The sequence below is a fragment of the Hemitrygon akajei genome, chromosome 10 (assembly GCF_048418815.1).
Source record: "Hemitrygon akajei chromosome 10, sHemAka1.3, whole genome shotgun sequence".
NCBI lineage: Eukaryota > Metazoa > Chordata > Chondrichthyes > Myliobatiformes > Dasyatidae > Hemitrygon > Hemitrygon akajei.
The window spans coordinates 173106291-173125728 of record NC_133133.1 but is presented as its reverse complement, the minus strand read 5'-3'; the positions used below and the strand labels follow the sequence as shown (position 1 = coordinate 173125728).

General features: G+C 44.5%; 1 protein-coding gene across 14 annotated transcripts in view; it reads right to left on the bottom strand.

Annotated features, from left to right (window-relative positions):
* The window catches only part of LOC140734969 (uncharacterized), a 192345-nt gene that overhangs the window by 145531 nt on the left and 27376 nt on the right, over window positions 1-19438 (bottom strand). For all 14 annotated transcript variants that reach the window (XR_012100649.1, XR_012100648.1, XR_012100650.1 and 11 more), the window contains exon 3: window positions 3378-3561. Coding sequence is in view for 11 of the 14 variants with exons in the window: in XM_073059730.1 (XP_072915831.1) it covers window positions 3378-3561 (184 nt within the window). In the remaining 3 variants the exon portion in view is untranslated. The remainder of the gene's footprint in view (window positions 1-3377; window positions 3562-19438) is intronic.

Here is a 19438-nt window from a genome sequence, read left to right as displayed (position 1 = left end):
GTGAGCCAGGGCTTTTCTCTTTGCAGTGAAGGAGAATGAGAGATGACTTCATAGAGATGTACAAGAGGATAAGAGGCGTAGATTGAACGGATAGCCATTTTTTCCAGGGCAGAAATAGCCAACACACAAGGGCATAATTTTAAGGTGCTTGTAGGAAAGCATAGGGGTGATGTCAGAGGTAAGATCTTTAATCAGAGAGTGGTGGGTGTGTGGAACGTGCTGCCAGGTAGAGGCTGATAGGGGTACTTAAGAGACTCTTAGGTAGGCGCATGGACTATAGAAAAATGGAGAGCTATGAAGGAGGGTCAGATTTATCTTGAAGAAGGTAAAAGGGTTGGCACAACCTTATAGGCCGAAGAGTCTGTATTGTGCTGTACTGTTCTATGTTCTCAGTATAGGACCCAGCAATCCCCTCCCTCTCCCTCCCGGCATTCTTGGTGGCAGGCCCAGAGATGGACATGGGAGTGACAGCGCTGTGAGTGGGCCTAGTCCAGCCCCCTCCTCTCCTCGTCACAGCTTCTTCCCAAACACCCCCCCCCCCACCTCCCCCCACTTCAGACCCCTGAGCCATTCGGTCAATAAACAGAAGAGGTCAAAACTGAAGCCGGGCCTTTTACTGAGGGACCGACGCATCTTTGGAGGACAGGCCCTGATTTTCAGGCCTCTGCACCCTGTGACCAGACCTGCTCCGAGGAATAAAGGGATGACTCGGGATGCAGGTCTACACGGTGATCCGTGTACAATTCCCAGCCATGTCCCATCTGTTCTGCAGAAAGGACTTGAATGGCGTGTGTCAAGAGAGTCTTAGCTGTGTAAACTGCCCAAAGAAATTAACTAGCCCTTTTCTTTGGATATGGATATGCATACACCAGCCACCATATGGTGAACAGCGGCAGTAATGTTCACTGAATTTCAGGTACCCTCTCTGATGGGAGGGAGGCTGCTGATAAATGCCTGCGTGTTCAACGAAAGCAAGCCTCAGTAACAAAACCATTCAGCTGGACAAGTATTTGGCCAGCACATTGTTTGAACAGGATTCCTATTGTACAGCCGCAGTTCCTCAGTTTATTAAACAGCATTTGCTTCATTGTCCTTGCTTTTATACTGGGTCATGGAATGATCAGGCATTGAGGCCAATCTGCCCATTGTGCCTGTGCTGGCTGTGGGAAGACTTACCAAGTAGTCTCAGTCTTCTGGACACACAAGGAACTGCAGGTGGTGGAATCTGGAGGCGTCTGCCGGATTTGATTTATTTGTTTATTTAGAGATACAGCGCAGAACAGGCCCAGTGAGCCGCGCTGCCTAGCAACCCACCCATTTAACCCAATCACAGGGCAGTTTACAATAACCTACTAACCGGTACATCCTTGCACTGTGGGAGGAAATTGGAGCATCCGGAGCCCCCATGCACATATGGGAAGAACGTACAAACTTTCTTACAGACGACGCTGGAATTGAACTTCGAACTCCAATGCCCTGAGCTGTCGTAGTGACACACTAACTGCAATGTTACAAAATTATTTGTTTGACATGGATGAGAACATAGAACATATAATGCAGAACTTGCCCTTCAGCCTGTGACCTTTTAACCTACTCCTCAATCAATTTAACCCTTCCTCCCACATGGCCCTCCATTTTTCTTTCATTCATGTGCCTATCCAAGAGTCTCTAAAATGTCCCTAATGTCAAATGCTACATTGCTACTGCACAAAGGACGACGTTCATCCCAAAGTCACTATTGGGCAGAGAGAAGGGGTTCTTCAATCCCATTCCTCACTCTTTCCCTGTGTTCCTTATTCTTTCCCAATTCCTTTTACATTCACCTCCCTCGGTTCCCTTTAGATTCACCTTCACCCATCGTGTCTCAGTGGGTCCATTGTGCAGAGCTTCGAAACAAAAATGATGCAATCACAAAGATCCAGTCGCTCTACTTAGGAGTTTGAGATGATTTGGAAAGTTGCCAAAGACTAACAAATGTTCCATCAATGTGCTTTGGAGAGCATTCCGACTGTTTGCATCACAGTCTGGTGTGGAGGCTTCAAAGTGTAGGATTTCTTGAGGCTGCAGAGGGTGCATTGTAGGCACTAGCCTCTTCATCACTGAGGACATCTTCAAGATGCAGCATCCATCACTAAGGGCCTCATCATCCAGGACATGGCCACTTCTTATTACTACTATTATCGAGGAGCACAGGAGTCTGAAGACCCACACTCAATGTTTTAGGGTCATCTTCTTCTCCTTTATCATCAGACTTCTGAACCCATGAACACTACCTCATCATTCCTTTTTTTTTACACTATTTATTTATTTTTCAGCATATAATAACTTGTATGTCTGCATTGTATTGCTGCTGTAAAACAGCAAACTATACGACATATGTATCTCAGTGAGAATAAACCTGATTCTCTGATTCTGATTCTGGAATTCTTCTCACCCCATAGATACTGCTCAACCCACAAAGTTCTTTCAGCAGATTGTTACTGAATTCTTTCTTTTCCCTGTGCACTACGGATTCATCCCCTTTGGGTCCTTTTGCAGGTCCATTTTGGGATGTCCTTGTTGAACCTGCCTCTGGGTTCAATCATCAGGTAACATTTCTCAGACAGCGAACACCGTTGTATGGAGCAAAATGGTCATGTTCGTCCAGGAATTCTTCATCAATTAATTGCAATCTGAGTCCCGGGGCGGGGAACACAATGGTGTAGCGAATAACACAATGCTTATAGTGCCAGTGATCTGCGATCGGGGTTCAGTTCCCACTGCTGTCTGTGACAAGTTTCTACGTTCTTGCCACGATCACCTGGATTTCCTCTGGGTACTGGGTTTCTCTATCTCCCTCACACATTCTGTAAAGGATGTACGGGTTAAGGTTAATGAGGTGCAGCTGTGCCATTTTGGTGCCAGAAGTGTAGCGACACCAGTGGGCTGCCCCAGCACATCCTCAGACTGTGTTGGTTATTGACGCAAAGGACGCATTTCTCTGTATGTTTTGCTGTTTCGATGTACAGTATGCGAGACAAATAAAGCTAATCTTTAGCTAACTGTATTTTTGTTCATTACATCTCCAGAAGGGGTGCCACAGTACCATAGCGTAGTGGTTAGCACAACACTATTAACAGCTCAGGGTGTCAAGGTCTGGAGTTCATTTCCCATGTCCTCTGAAAGAAGGCTTATACATTCTTCCTGTGAGCATGTGGGTTTCCTCCAGGTGCTCCAGCTTCCTCCCTTAGTCCAAAGGTATACAGTTAGTCATTGTAAATTGTTCTGTGATTAGGCTAGGGTTAGATAGCTGGGTTACCAGGTGGTGTGGCTTGTTGGGCCGAAGGGCCTATACCGCACTAAGTAAGATAAAAAGCACCAGTGATGAGTTTTCCTACCTGCTGATGTCCGGATTTCTCTGGTGGATGTGCGTGGCTCTCTGTCAATGGCTCCAGGATAGTGGGTCTGGGGAGCGTTCATGAAATCCCAGGGTGTTGGTGGACTGTTGGACAAAGTACTCATGTGAGCAAGGAACCTCGGGCAAGGCAGCGATGTCCCATCTGGATCTGCCTGTAGGTGAGACTGACAGAGAAATACCGTCAGAAAGCCTTTAGTATCATCTCAGCAGGTGTCAGGCAGAGGAACCACACCATTCCACAAGTAACTTTCAGATAGGCATCAAGTTGTACATTCATGAAACATTGAACAGTACAACACTCTCCTGTCCTTAACATATCTGAATCCACCACCATCGCATGAAAGTGCATTTTACACAGATAGTTCTGTGTAAAATGTCTACCTCTGACATCCCACCTATATTTTCTTCCAAACACCTTAAATAATGCACCCTTGAATTATCCATTTCTGCCTCGGGAGAAAGTCTCTGTCACTCCATCAGTGCCTCTTATTATCTTGTATACTTCTACCAAATCTCCTCTCATTCTCCTTCACTCCAAAGAGGTAAGACCTAACTCACACAACCTATCTTCACAAAACATGCTCCCTAATCTGCATCCTTTCTAAACCTTCACATCTTTCCTGTAATGGGGCAACCAGAATGGGACACGATATTCCATTGTGGTCTAACCAGGGTTTTATAGAGCTGACACTTCCAAATGGTTCCATTTATTATCAGAGAACGTATACAGTATACAAACAGTTACTCTTCACATACATTCATTAAAACAGAAGAAACCCAAAAGAATGAATGACAGAAAAACATTAAAACCGCAAGGGTCCCTCTACCCCTCCCCCATGCAAGCGGAAGCAAGCACTGATCTCTCCCCTGCACCCACCACCCACTTCAGCAAAAAGCATCAGTGCCTACGCCCACCAAGCAACAGCAGAGCACCCAAAGAGAGACGATGATCTGCAGTCAGCAAAGACTATTGTTCACCTGCCATGCCACAGGACCTCTCTCTCACTAACAAGGGACAGCGGGATGTCAACAATTTTGCAGTGAAAGGGAAGACCAACCAACAGTAGCTGTTAAGACGCTACAATCTGTCACGTTGCTTTTTCCGAGATTCTCCGACTTGAGAATCGGTGGCAAACTCTCCCCACCATCAAGAAAAAGAGAGAGAGCAATTGCTGGACTATAGAGACCTCCGCCCGCAGTATCTGGCCCCGCAAAATCCTGATGTTCCTTCTCTTGTGACACCTTTGTCGGTGGCACTGGCCCGGGATCAGTCATCCTTAGGGCCGCACAGGGACACATCCCAGCATCCTCCATGCCACGTCTGGAGAATTACCTCACAACTTTTGAACTTAATGCACCTACTATTGAAAGGAAACCATCATGAGCATAGAAATGGGCCCTGCCTTCAGCCCAACATGACCATTCTGTTTGCCAAATATGCATTTATATTGTACTCATTTACACTAATCTCACTTGTCCTGTTCCAAACAGAACAACACCGGAATTGAACTCCAAACTGTGGAACACCCTGAGCAGTGTTACCATTGTGCTACCAGCTGTCGGTGCTCGATGGAAAGTATCCTATCTGAATGCATCATGGCTTGGGATATGGCAACTCTTCCATCCAAGAGAGTTGTGGATACAGTTCAGTCCATCACAGAAATCAGCATCCGCTCCAGGGACTCTGTCCACATTTCCCGCTTCCTCAGGAAAGCTGCCGGATTTAATAAAAGAGCGTTCCCCTCTTCTCCCCATTTCCGTCAGTTGGAAGCACACAACACGAAGCTCAAGGACAACTCTTTGCCAGTTATAAGACTATTGAATGGACGTTGTGTATGATAAATATAAGATACTTGACTTCATAATCTGTCTCATTGTGACTTTACTCTTCTTTCCTACCTGCATTGCACTTTTCCATAACTGTAACACTTCACTTGCAGTCTGTAATTGCTTTTGTGAAAGCTTTAGAGAGGGTGCAGAGGAGATTTGCCAGGATTAGAGAGCATGTCTTATGAAGATAGGTTGAGCAAGCTGGGGTTTTCTCTTTGGAGGGAAGGAGGATGAGGTGACTTGATAGACAGTTGAGGAAGTTGGTATTGGCCATCAAATCCTAAGAACTTTCTACAGGGGCACAATCCTGACTGGCTGCATCACTGCCTGGTATGGGAACTGTACCTCCCTTAATCACAGGACTCTGCAGAGAGTGGTGTGGACAGCCCAGCACCTCTGTAGTTGTGAACTTCCCATGATTCAGGACATTTACAAGGACAGGTGTGTAAAAAGGGCTGGAAGGATCACTGGGGACCTGAGTCACCCCAATCACAATTTATTCCAGCTGCTACCATCCAGGAAATGGTACCGCAGCATAAAAGCCAGGACCAGCAGGCTCCGGGACAGCTTCTTCCACCAGACTGATCAACTCACGCTGATTTGAGTGTATTTCTATGTTACATTGGCTGTTTTATCCATTATAAATTACTATGATTGTACATTGCACCCTTAGATGAAGATGTAACATAAAGATTTTTACTCCTCATGTATGTGAAGGATGTAAGAAATAAAGTTAATTCAATTCAATTCATTCATTTATTCAGAAGATGAGAAGAGGCAATAGATCAAGTGGATATCCAGAAACTTTTTCCCCAGGGCAGAAATAGCTAATACAAGGGTGCATCATTTTAAGGAGATTGGAGAAAAGTATAGGGAGGGATGGCATAGGTAGGTGGGTGTGTGGAATGCCCTGGGGTGGTGGCTGAGGCAGATACATTAGGTGCATTTAAGGTACTCTTAGAGTGGATAATAGGAAAATGGAGGGCTAAGTAGGAGGGAAGGGTTAGAGTAGGTTAAAAGGTCAGCACAACGTGGTGGGCCGAAGGGTCTTTACTGTGCTGTCATGTTCTGTGTACTTTTCCTTTGTACTTCCTCAATGTACTGACATCCACTGTGTAGACAGCTTGAAGAACAAAGCTTTTCACCGTCCCTCACTTCCTCAATAAACCACTTTATCAATTTATCTGATTTCAGGTATGAACCAAGGGTTAAATATTTGTCAGGACACTGAGCTGAACTCCCTGCTCCTAAAACAAAGCCATAGGATTGTTACACCCACGGCAGAGGGCAGATGGGAGCTCGGTTTAATGCCGCCAATGAAAGTCAGTTATTGAGTTTGATTTGTGTACACAGGGGCTGTTTATTATTACTAGAAGGAAAACGATTGACCCATAGTTTTGCAACGAAGCAATGCAGAAGCTCCACTCACTCTACAACTTTAATTAGAGTCACTGGTTAATTATTGTCAATAGAGCAAAGTCCAAGTGAACACGGACAGCAGGATGCTGCAAGAAAGAATTGTCACTTATTTTATTTTTATTTTCATTTAGAGAGACAATGTGGTAACAGGCCTCTGACCCAAGAGCCCGCTCCACCCTATTACACCATTGTGACCTATTAACCTACTAACCCAAAGTTCAAAGTAAATTTATTAATGAAGCACACATATGTTACCATATACTACCCTGAGATTCATTTAACCCACACAACTGTTGGAATGTGAGAGGAAATCAGAGCCCTCAGAGGAAACCGACGCAGTCACGGAGTGAACGTAGAAACTGCTTGCAGATAGTGGTGGAACTGAACCCAGCTCGCCCGTGCTGTACTGACATAACGCTGATTGCTGCGGTACAGTGTCGCACCAGTCTCGTCACATCTAATAAACACTAGAGATTCAGCCATTGCTGGAAACCCAGAGGAACAAACACAAAATGCTGGAGGAACTGAGAATGTCAAGCAGCATCTGATGCGGCCTGACGTGCTGAGTTCTAGAAGCCAGGCGTGCTTAATGAGATGAAAGAAGATTTTGCATCTTCCACATACTTGCCAGCTGAAGAATTGGTTACAAGTAACTAAACATAGTCATGTCGCAGCCAACCGTTGCACAATAAGCTCCTGCAAACCGCAATGTAATAACTCGCCAGGTCAGGCATCATCTATGGAGAGGAATGAACAGCTGACGTTTTGGGTCAACACCTCTCAAAGTCCAACCCTAAATCCTCAGCATGAGAGGTGGAAACGGGTAGGGCCAACCAATGGGCCTCTGGTGAAGCTGTGTAAGCCAATCCTGGGTAGGGTGGATGCAATGGATTGCAGAAGCATTGATGAACTCCAAGCATACCATCAACTTCAGAGGACAATGGAGATGGGAGGTCATCAATGCCCTGTGCTCCACTCGGAGCTAAGGGCACAAGTAGGTAAGTTTTGGTTCCACATGGTCATGGGGAGAACATACACACTCCTTATAGTCAGTGGTGGTAATTGCGTCTCAATCATGTCCAAATTGCTTTTCAATATTTTAACTGTATCCACCTTTACCATTTCTTAAGGCAGCTCGTTCCAAACATCCACCATCTTCTGTGTGGAAAACCTATCCCTCAGATGCTCTCTTAATCTTTCCCTTCCTACCTGAAATCTGTGCTCTCTGATTTTAGACTCCCCTAAAGACTGTGACCATCCACCTGAACAATTTTTAATTTAATTTTATTTATTTAGAGATACAGCACAGTAAAAGGCCCTCTTGGCCCAACAAGCCTATGTTGCCCAATTGACCGATGTGACTAATAAACCTACTAACCGGTACATCTTTGGAATGTGAGAGAAAACCAGAGCACTCGGAGGAAACCCATGCGGTACCAAGGAAAACATGCAAACTCTTTACAGGCAGAGGCAGGATTTGAACCTGGGTTACTGGTGCTGAAATAGCATTGTGGCAACTGCTACATTATCATGATGTCCCTCGTGAGTTTATAAACTTCCGTAAGTTAACTTTCAGCCTCCTACTCCATTATGGAGGAAAGGCCCAGGGTTTTCCAGCCTCTTCTGATAACTCAAGCTCTGTTGCTTTGCTGATTGTTGCTATGGAGAGGAAAAGCCCTGGACTAAACTGCACTGAGGTTAAAGGAAATGGGCAGAAAGAGCCTCTTCATCCATCCTAATAGAGAGGTGGATCAGTTACCATGGCAGCCACCTCCATTTTGTCTCACCAACAGGAAGCAGTGTGGCACTGAGTGAACCTCTTACCCTCTGCTCCAGGACCACTTCAAACTTTGACTGCAGCCAGAATGTTACTTAATATCTGGCAACCTCTAGCTTCACGGAAAAGCTACCAGAACAACAAATATTGACACTTCATAGAATGTACAATGCATCGCATGGGGAGACAGCTTTCGAGTCTCTCGCTGTCCTATACAAGGCAGCTCTGGATCTGACAGCCGTACGCAGATTAGGTAAATATTTAACCACAATAATTTTTCTGAATGAAAGGTGCTTCCTTCCTTCGTGAATGAGTAATCACACTGGCTTAGTGGGAGCTACGGTTGAAGGCAGCTCATTCTGCTCTCCGTCCAGGCACCAGCTGCAGCACCAAAGATGGACATTTGACCCATAAGGCATAAGATATAGGAGCAGAATTAGGCTATTCGGCCCATTGAGTCTGTTCTGCCATTTGATTGTGACTCATTTTATTTTTTCCTGCCTTCTTCCCATAACCCTTACCAATCAAATAACTATCAGCCTCTGCCTTAAATACAGCCAATGACTTGGCCTCCGCTGTCCACAGATTCACTACCCTCTGGCAAAAAATATCCCTCCTCATCTCTCTTCTAAAGGGACGTTCCTTTATTCCTAGGTTGTGCCATTGGATCCCAGACTCGCCTATTGATGGACATCTACTCTACCCACCAGGGCTTTCTTCAGGTTTTGAGAGATCATCCCTGATTCTTCTGAATTTCATCAAGCACAGGCCTAATGACCTCAAATGATTCTCGTTCATTATTGCATGGATTCCACTGAGGTTGGGTGAGTCTAGATCATGGGTCAAGGGCGAAAAGTGAAACGTTTAAGGGGAACATGAGGGGAACTTCTTCACTCAGAGGATGGTGACAGTGTGGAACAAGCTTCCAGCGGAAGTGGTGGATGTGGGTTCAATTTCAACATTTAAGAGAAGTTTAGATAAGTACATGAATGGGAGGGACATGGAGGGGTATGATCTAGCTGTAGGTCAATGGGCCTAGGCAGAATAATATTTCAGTATTAACTAGATGGGCCAAATGGCCTGTTTCTGTGCTGGAGTGTTCTATGACTGTATGAGATCCTTTATTCTGAGACTATGCCCCTGGATCCTAGACTCTCCCACTATTGGAAACATCTCCTTCTCCCTGCTCTATCCAGGCCATCAGATTCCAATAGGTTTCAATGAGATCCTCTTGCAATTTTCTGAACTCCTGAGACATCAAACGCAGCTCCTATGCAACCCTCCCTAAGAGTTATCTCTTTCCTTCCTGGGATAATTCTTGTGAACCTCCCCACACATCCTTTCTTAGATATGGGGCCCAAAACTGCTCACAATTCTCCAAGTTTGGTCTGACCAACACCTTTATAAAACCTCAGCAGTGCATCTTGCTTTTACATTGGAGTCCTCTCAAAGTGAATGCTGACATTGTCCGTTGTCTCTGTGCTGGCACTTTGAAAGAGCTCTTCAGTAAGTCCGATTGCTTATGTGATGTCCTTGGACATCACTGCAGGAAGTCCTCAGGGCAGTTTCTCAAATCCCAACCATCTTCAGCAACTTCATCAAAGACTTTCCTTCCATTATAACATTAGAAGAGACATTCTTTCTTTTCCCCTCTCCCATCAGGCAGAAGATACAAAAGCCTGAAAGCATGTAACACCAGGTTCAAGGACAGCCTCCATTCCACTGTTATAGACTATTAAACAGACCTCTTGTATCTTCCTGGTTATGGCCCTTGGACCTTATCTGTCTGCCTGTACTGCACTTTCTCTGTAGCTGTGACACCATATCCTGTGATGAAGGGTCTCAGACCAAAAGACCAACGGCTTATTCCTTTCTGTGGATGCTGCCTGACTTGCTGAGTTCCTCCAGCATTTTGTGTTTAGTACTTTTATTCTGGATTTCCAGCATCTGCAGAATCTCTTGTGTTTAAGGCACGGGTTGATAAGTGATGAGCCACATTCATCCATGCAAGAGTCAGGCAATGAACATTCCCCCAGCTTATAATAGTGTAATGGTTAGTATAATGCTTTCCAGCACCAGCAATAGAAAGATTCCCACGCTGCTGTCTATAAGGGGTTTGTACATTCTCCCCATGACGCTTAGGTTTCCTCCCACTGTTCCAAGGCATACATCTGGGGTTAGGGTTAGTGAGTTGTGGGCATACTATGTTGGTACTAGAAGTGTGGTGACACATGCAGGGTCCCCCAGCACATCCTCAGACTTTGCTGGTTGTTGATGCAAACAACACATTTCACAGTATGTTTCGACGTACATGTGACAAATAACTTTAATCTTCAAAACAAATGTCATACACCAACCCAGGTTGTATAATTTCTTCCCCATGAACACCTTTACCAGAGAGACTGACCAGTCCTAAGAGTCTGCTCACCCCTACCTTCTCAATGGAAAATAAAATATACCAATGAACCCTAGCCTTACCAGTGATGTCCTGTGTATCATGTTTAAATGTGGATTTTAAAAATGCCCTGCAGAGTGAGAGTGGAGAATTGCAGACCCAATCCAATTTATTGCCAATTTCTGTCAAGCCCAGAGTGATGTCTCACTCGCTATCATTCTCACATGGACGGGAAGAAGCAGCCTCAACTCTAACCTGGTTAAATCCCAAAGAATGACCATAACAACAGATTGGATGTTTAATCACCGAGATCTGCTCTTTCTAATTAGGACTATGAGAGGTCTCAGACAGAGGGTTGTATTGTCAGGGAGCTGGGTCTTTGAGCAAGAAAATCTAATTAACAGCCTGTGTCAGAAACTGGGCCATAATGCAGCTTAGTATCTGTTCAGTCTTCTGTCCACATATAAACGCTGCTGTATTGTGGGACTGCATGTTACCTCGCCTAATTAAAGAGCACAGTTCTGATAAATGATCCTGCCTCAACAAACAACTCTGCTTCAGCAAAATTTCCGTTCCTCTCCCACTTCCTATCTTTTAAGGATGTCCCAGAATGTTTAACAGCTGGTCGGGGCACAGCAAGATTCCATAATGTAATATGCTCTGGATAAAATGTTTCGGTGCATAAACTTATCTGTAGTCAACTGTCTGCGGAAACTGGACTTCTTGCAGTTACGCGACAGCTACGTTACCTGCTCAGGGAGTTTATCACTGTGTTCATCACTGCTGTTTATAGCCCCCGCACCCCCCCCCCCCCCAGTGCGAATGCCAACACTGAGAGAGCTTTACAATATCACCAGCTCTCTACAGAACAAGCATCCGGACAGTCTCTTCATAATTGCAGAAGACTTCAATCATTTTAACCAACAGGACATTTTGTCCAAATTCCACCAACATGTCACCACTCAGGGAACAAACAGACTAGATTATGTTTATACAAACAGACACAGTACTTACAAAGCCATCCCATGCCCCCATCTTCTCCTCTCTGACCACATCTCCAGCATACCAACCACTGCTGAAAATGGAGAAACCAGTCAAGAGGACCATCACTGTATGGATAAATGAAGCGAAATCTATACTCCAGGACTGCTTAGGACAGGCTAACTGCCAGATGTTCACGGAGGTCAGCACAAATTGAGAAGACATAGACTTCAAGGAATATGCCCCATCTGTCATTGGCTACATCTGTAAGTGTGTAGACAATGATGGTACCTCAAGAATTGTCATGTCACAGCCAAGCCTCAAGCCCTGGCTGAACGCAAAGGAGCTCTTCCTACTAAAAGCCCCAGATGCTTCCTTCAAGTCCAGCTCTCAGAGAGGCCAGGAGAAACCTCCTCTTAGGCATCAAGAGGGCAAAGACAACCTATGCACAAAATAATTCAGGAGCACCTGTCTGATAATGATCCCCAGTGTATGTGGCCGGGCATCAAGGGCATGGAAAAGGAGTGTTGGCTGTACCAGTGGCGCCTCCTCCCTGATGCTCTAAACAACCTTTATGCTTGCTTTGAGGCATGAACACAATGTAGGCCATGAAAACGAACACTGTGCCCCCACACCTCCCCAGCTCTCAGGTGAGCAGCCACCCTCTGTAACAACAGCAGACATGAGAATGGCTCTGCGAAGATTCAACCCCCATTAAGCCAAGCCAGACAACTTCCCAGGGAGTGAGCACACCAGCTCATTGACATCATCACAAACATCTACAACTCTTCACTCATCCAGTCCCCACATGCTTCAAATCAGCCACCATCATCCCAGTACCAAAGAACTCTACACCTTCAGAACTCCAACACCTTATCCAAAAGCCAGCACCTGCCCAAGCTCTTTGGGACCCCTCTGTACTTAAGTATAAATCCTATTCAGATGCAGATATATCTATTACATATACATCAAAACATACTGTGAAATATATTGATTATTAATATTTGCATGAATAACTACAAAATCTTAGGTTGTGCTGAGGGCAGCCCACAAGTGTTGCCATGCATATCAGTGCCAACATAGCATGCCCACAATGTTCAGCAGAACAACACAGGCAACAACAGTAGGGAAAGTTGTGTCGTACAGCACAGATACAGGCCCTTCTGCCCATCAAGTCCATACTGACTATCAAGCACCCATTTAGATCACCCCTACACTAATCCCTTTTTATTCTCCACCGCCCCCCCCCCCCCATATTCCCATCTCCTTTCCCAGGAACAACATATCATTGTCCCCTTGGGTAACCCACTCCCAATGGCGTGATCAGTGAATTCTCCAGCTTTCAGTATATTTCACTCCACCCTCACTTTCTTGTTCCTCCTCATCTACCCAGTTTTTCCTACACTCACACTAACTCCCATCACCAGTATCTGCAGTTTTTTATCTTTTCCAAAATGGATGCACACCGCTTTTCTCCAGAATAATGCCACAGGTTTTCTATATCTATCGGAGAAAACAATCACGGCCCCAGTTCAACACCTCTGATGTGCAAAGAAATGAATCATTTGCATTAATGACAAACACAGTCCAAGGGTGTGCTAAAGGCAGCCTACAACTGCACCAACACCTCATGCTCATAACCCGTACATCTTTGGACTGTGGGAGGAAACCAAAGCAAATAGAGGAAACCCATGTGGTCACAGGGAGAACGTACAAACTCCTTGCAGACAATGGTGGGAACTGAACCCTGGTTGCTGATGCATGGTTTGCTTAATACTGCTGATTTAATGAAAACTCTATGCTTTGAGGGACCTTCATGCTCCTGAGGAGAAAGTGATCTCATTGGTGGATGGGTCAACAACTGGGGAACACCAGTTTAAAGATGATAGAACAGTCCAACACAGGAACTGGCCATTCGGCCCATAATGTCTGTGCTGAACATGATGTTGAATTAAACTAAATCTCTTCCATCTGCACATGATCCTTATCCCTCCATTTCCTGCATATTCATGTGTCTAACAGCCTCTTAAACACCTCTATTGCATCTGCCTCTACCACGTCCCCGGCAGCTCATTCAAGACATCCACCACTGTCAGTGTAAAAACTTGTTCCAATTATCTCTTTTGCATACTTCCTCTCTCACGTTAAATACATGACCTCTGGTACTTAAGATTTCTACCCTTGAAAAAGATCAGACCACCTATCCTATCTTGCTCATTTCTTATGTGCTATGTCGTATGATGAAGGCGATCGTGGTCTTTCCATGACCATGATTGTTCTTGGCAAAATTTTTCTACAGAAAATGGTTTGCCTATTTCTTCTTTTGGGCAGTGTCTTTACAAGATGGGTGACCCCAGCCATTATCAATACTCTTCAGAGATTGTCTGCCTGGCGTCAGTGGTCTCATAACCAGGACCTGTGATATGCACCAGTTGCTCATACGACCATCCACCACCTGCTCCCATGGCCTCACGTGACCCTGATCGGGGGTGAGGGGGCGGGAAGGTGGTTAAGCAGGTGCTACACCTTGCCCAGGGATGATCTGCAGGCTAGTGGAGAGAAGGAGCAGCTTACACCTCCTTTGGTAGAGATGTATCTCCACCCTGCCATAGATAGAAACTGCTATCAGGTCACTCCTCAGTCTCTGACACTCCAGACAGAAGGACCCAAGTCTGTCCAACTGTCCTTATAGCTCATACCCTCTAATCCAGGCAGTGTTTCGCTAAATCTCCTCTGCACCCCTCTAAATCTTCCACATCCTTCCTATGATGAGAAACCCAGAAGGGAACACAATGCTCTAAGTATGTTCACAATCTTCCAATCTTCCCACAATCACTCCTGCTTTGGAAACAATGAGCATTGATTGAGATTGCTCCCAATTTTCGCTAGTACATTTTGAGCCACTCAGAAAATTAAGCACAGTTTTCCACACGACACCTCACTCAGCCACAACAAAATTTTTATCATTTGCAGCAGCTCTCAATGCCAACCATTCCCTCTCAATTGAGCAATGCTTCCAGGTCCTACCAAAGAAGTTGACAGGGAAGTAGCGTTACTGTGCTACAAATCAAGGAATTGTGGCAGCTTAATAAGACTGTGCTGCAGGCAGCAAGAAGTCTTAATCTGAAAGTCAATTGGAAAGTATTTCAATCCAATTAGTATAAAAGAAGCACACTGCCATAAAACTCAAACGTTCCTACTCAATGCTGGCTCGGAGTTTGCTCTCTGATTGCGTGGGATAGGGAACAATGGACTCAGACTGATCTAATAAGGGATTTGTGCTCAGTAGCACAATGCGATTTTGTCTTTGACTTCGGCAGGCCACAAGCACACTTAACCCTTTGAGCAGCCGATACCTCTCTAGTTTTGGAAACAATCAACATTGTTTACTGAGATTAATATCAACGGGTGGTAACTTCGGAAGTGCACTCCCTGAGAAAATGGTGGAAGCAGTGTCTGCCTTTAAGTGTCTCAATGAGCTCCTGAATTCCCTACGTATGGGTGAGAATGGCCCAATAAAAATGGATGCCCGTGATGGAGAAGTTCAGTAACTTGAAGTTCCTTGGGACTATCATATCAGAGAATCTGTCCTAGGACCAACACGTAGAAGGCATGACAGCTTCTCTACTTTCTTAGATGTTTGTATAGATTTGGCATGTTCACCGAAATCTTTGACAAACTCCTATAGGGACATAGTGGGGAGTATCCTGACAGGTTGCATTCCAGGCTGGTATGGAAACACCAATTCTCAGGAGTAAAAAAGCTCTTACATAAAGTGCTGGATACAGCCCGGTCCATCACTGGCAAAGCCCTCCCCACCATTGATACATTTACAAGGATTGCTGCCACAAGAAAGCAGCATCCCACCATCCACGCTATGCTCTCTTCTCATTGCTGCTATCAGGAAGAAGGTACAGAACCTGAGGACTCACACCACCAGGTTTAGGAACAGTTATTACCTACAACCATCAGCCTCCTGAGCCAGCCTGGACAACTTCACTCACCTCAACACTGAACAGATCCCACAACTTATGAACTCACTTCCAAGGACTCCACAGCTCATGTTCCCGGTATTTTTTACTTGCACAATTTGTCTTGCTTTGCATTTTAGTTGTTCGTGTACAGTTTTCCATAAATGTTATTGTATTTCTTTATTTTCCTGTAAGTAAATTAATCTGAAGGTATGATACTGTAATGTAACTACTTCAGTAATAAATTTTATATTGAATTGACTGACTTTGGATGTGATGGACCAAATAGCCGGCTTCTATCTTGTATGGCTCAATGACTCTGTAACACTATGAATGGTTACAAGATAAGGGACTGGTTATTTAAACAGAACTGCGCTGAAATTCCTTTACACCGAAGATGGGCTCATTGTTGAATTTCAAATTCAGTTCATTGTCATGTGCACAGGTACACAGACTCACAGAGTTATAGTACACTACAGCATAGAAGCAGGCCCTTTGGCCTGTCTACTCCATACCAAACTATTAATCTGCCCAATTCCATTGACCTGCACCTGGACCAGAGCCCTCCACACCACTCACATCTATGTACCTATCTAAATTTCTCTTAAATGCTGAAATCGAATGGCAGCTTGTTCCACACTTTCACCGCCTTCCGACTACGTAAACAATGGTGCAATGAGAAACTTGAGCAACATGACAAACACATAGCTACCGACAAGCTTCATTCACGAGAAAAACAAATTATACACAAGAAAGAACAGAATTAGAACAAAAATGTGTATTTTAGTGAAAAGACATCAAAGTGGTGAGTACTGAGGTAGTGATTACAATTGTGCCAGTTGGTTGAACTGAAGTACAGTAGCTGTTCTTGAACCTGGTGGTGTGGGACTTTGGGCTTCTGTACCACTTATCCATTGGTAGCTGTGAGATTTGGCATGGCCCAGATGGTGGGGATCTTTAATGATGGATGTTACCTTCTTGAGGCAATGCCTCCTATAGATCCTACAGGATTCCTGTGCATGGGAGTTATCATAACATACCCTGATGCTGTCAGGTCAGGATAATTTCAACCCAAAGTGTGTAAATGTTCATCAGAGTGTTTGGTGACAAATCAAAGAAGCTTAACCTTTGAAGTGGAATTGGAAGTGGAATATTGTCACATGTTTAGAGATACAGTGAAAAACTTGTTGAGAATATTGTTCATAAAGGACATAAGACCATTAGACATAGGAGCAGCATTACGCCATTCAGCCCATTGAGCCTGCTCCATCATTTCATCATAGCTGATTTATTATCTCTCTCAACGTCATTCTCCTGGGCCTTCTTTCTGTAATCTTTGACACCATTACTAATCAAGGACCTATCAACCTCAAATGACTTGGCCTCTACAGCTGCCTGTGGCCATGAATTCCACAAATTCATTACACTCTGTCTGAAGAAATTTCTCTTCATCTCTTTTTTTAGGGACATTCTTGTTTTCTGAGGCTGTGCCCTCTAGTCCTAGAATTCCCCACTATAGGAAACATGGAAAGATTGAATAGGTTATGACTTTATTCCTTGGAACAGTAACAATTGAGAAGAGATTTGACAGTGGTATACAAAGTTATGAGGGTATAGGTAGGATATATGCAAACAGGCTTTTTCCATTGAAGTTGGTGGGACTGCAACAAATGGTCTTAGTTTAAGGGTGACAGGTGAAATGTTTAGGGGAAACGTGAAGGAAAACTTCTTCACTCAGAGGTTGTGAGGGTGTGGAATGAGCTGCCAGCACAGGTGATACATGTGAGCTCGATTTCAATGTTTAAGGGAAGTTTGGGTAGGTACCAGGATGGAAGGGATATGGAGGGCTGTGATCCTGGTGTAGTTTGACAGGAGTAGGCAGTTTAAATGGTTCAGCATGACTAGATGGGACAAAGAGCCTGTTTCAGTGTTATACTTTTCTATAACTATGACTATGGCTCTATCCTATCTACATCCAGTCTATCTAAGTCTTTCACTATTTCAATGAGATCCCCCCTCATTTTTCTAATTACAGGCTCAGAGCCATCAAACCCTCCTCATACTTTAGCCCATTCATTCCCAGAATAATTCTGTGAACCTCTTCTGAACCCTGTCCAATGCCAGCACATCCTTTCTTAGACACTGGTGTGCTTTCTATTGATGTACAGGGCCTTGTGGATGATCAATAAATAAGTTTAAATAAGCTGCCTATGAAGTCAGTAAACTTGGAAAGTGTGTCCTTAGACAGTGGGATAAAGTGTGCTGGTAGGTTTGATAGAAGTTATGGGAGCTGTCACTCCACCCAATCTGGCCTAGCCCCAACACCAATTACGTACCCTCGACTTGACTACTAAGAATAAGCAATTAAAGCAATTTTACTGGTGCTACTGAAATCCCTAAAATAAATAAATAAAAATGTATTCCTTTCTCTCTTCTTTCAAAGCTTCCTCGGTGTTTAAATCCAACAATAGAATGCTTAAACACATCGTTATTTAAACAGCTGCTTCTAATTTGTCATCAATTTTTCATATTCAATGCACACAGGACAATGGCGAATTAAATGCAGCAATAAAGGACGTTCACATGTACATCTGCCAGAGGTGAGTCAATAGACAAATAGTTTCAAGTGACAACACGGATTGCAAAGGCAGAGTGGTTGAAGGAGCTGCTCTTCAGCCCCCACGCTTCAGTCATCCGGTGCGGAGGTTGTGGGGATCTGCTGCTTGCTTTTCGCCTGACCTTCAGCCCTTCTAACGTACTTGAGCTAGTGCAGTTTGCCTGTATTTACCTCATGCCCCCCCAAACCTTTCCTACCCATTCATCTTTCTAAATGTAATAATTGTGCCCAGCTCTACCACTTCCTCTGGCAGCTTACTCTAAATACCCACCACCCTCGGTGTGAAAGTTAAATTGCATAAATTGCATGGGCTAAGAAATGGCCCATTTTCCCAGATGGTCTAGACCAGGGGGTTCCCAACCTGAGGTCCATTGACCTCTCAGTTAATGATAAGGTTCCATGGCAAGAAAATGGTTGGGAAGCCTTGGTCTAGACCCTGTTGTAGTCTTAGATCACTATACCACCAACTTTGGTGTCATCCTCAGACTTACTAACTACATACACACAAGTACAGGAGACACTTAGGTACCTCCTGTACCTAATAATGTGACCACTGAGTATGTGGTCTTCTGCTGCTGTAGCCCATTCACTTCAAGGTTCGATATGTTCAAAGATGCCTTCCTGTCAACCACTGTTGTAATGTGTGATTATTTCAGTTACTGTCACGTTCTTATTATTTTGAACCAGTCTGACCTTTCTTCTCTGACCTCTCTCATTAACAAGCATGTTTGCCGGCACAGCTGCCACTCATATAATGTTTTTTTGTTTCTTGCACCATTCTCAGTAAACTCCAGAAACTGTTGTGCGTAAAAATCCCAGGAGGTCAGCAGTTTCTGAGATACTCAAACCACCCCGTCTGGCACCAACAATCATTCCACAGCCAAAGTCACTTAGATCACATTTCTTCCCCATTCTAATGTTTGGTCTTAACAACAATTGAATCTCTTGACCACATCTGCATGCTTTTATGCACTGAGTTGCTGCCACAGGACTGGCTGATTAGATATTTGCATTTTCAAGAAGGTGTACCATAAACTACTCTGCCATTCAT